This window comes from Wasmannia auropunctata, unplaced genomic scaffold (genome assembly GCF_000956235.1).
Source record: "Wasmannia auropunctata unplaced genomic scaffold, wasmannia.A_1.0 LD335647.1, whole genome shotgun sequence".
Classification (NCBI taxonomy): domain Eukaryota; kingdom Metazoa; phylum Arthropoda; class Insecta; order Hymenoptera; family Formicidae; genus Wasmannia; species Wasmannia auropunctata.
This window is the reverse complement of record NW_012027243.1, coordinates 12,799-13,409: the sequence shown is the minus strand read 5'-3', so window position 1 is coordinate 13,409 and position 611 is coordinate 12,799. Positions and strand designations below refer to the sequence as shown.

The window sequence follows — 611 nt, the reverse complement described above, 5'->3', positions numbered from 1 at the left end:
TATCGCACTCTGCAACAGTGTACTCGTCACGGTCTCCGTATCTCAAAGATTCATCGCGTATTACAATTCGCGCAATCTCCTTGGCTTCGTGATTATATTGAACTAAATACGAAATTTCGAACATTAGCCACGAATGAATTTGAAAAAAATTTGTACAAATTAATGAATAACGCGGTATTTGGCAAAACCATGGAGAATGTGCGCAATCATGTCGATGTGCGGCTTTTAACGAAATGGGAAGGTAGATTTGATGCTGAGGCGATGATCGCGAAACCAAATTTTCACAGTCGTAGCGTCTTTTCGGAGAATCTGGTCGCGGTAGAAATGCGCAAACTCGAGGTCAAGTTTAACAAACCAATCTACGTGGGTATGTGTATTCTCGACATATCCAAGACTTGTCTGTACGAATTTCACCACGAATACATGCTACCGTCTTTTCAAGAAAAGTGTAAAGTAATGTACACCGATACTGATAGTCTTATTTACCACATCGAATGCGACGATGTTTATGAAATCATGAAGCGTGACATTAGGAAATTTGATACGAGCGATTACGCGGCTGATAATGTGTACGGTATTCCGCTCGCTAATAAAAAGGTTCCAGGCCTGAT

The 611-nt window shown here is 40.9% G+C and overlaps 1 protein-coding gene across 1 annotated transcript; it reads left to right on the top strand.

The window, feature by feature from the left end:
• Window positions 1-29: 29 nt before the first annotated feature.
• Window positions 30-604, top strand: LOC105456518 (the record flags this gene model as incomplete). The annotated part of the gene is made up of 1 exon (XM_011700618.1): window positions 30-604. A coding segment is annotated over exon 1 (442 nt), but the record flags the coding sequence as incomplete, so codon positions are not given.
• Window positions 605-611: the final 7 nt, after the last annotated feature.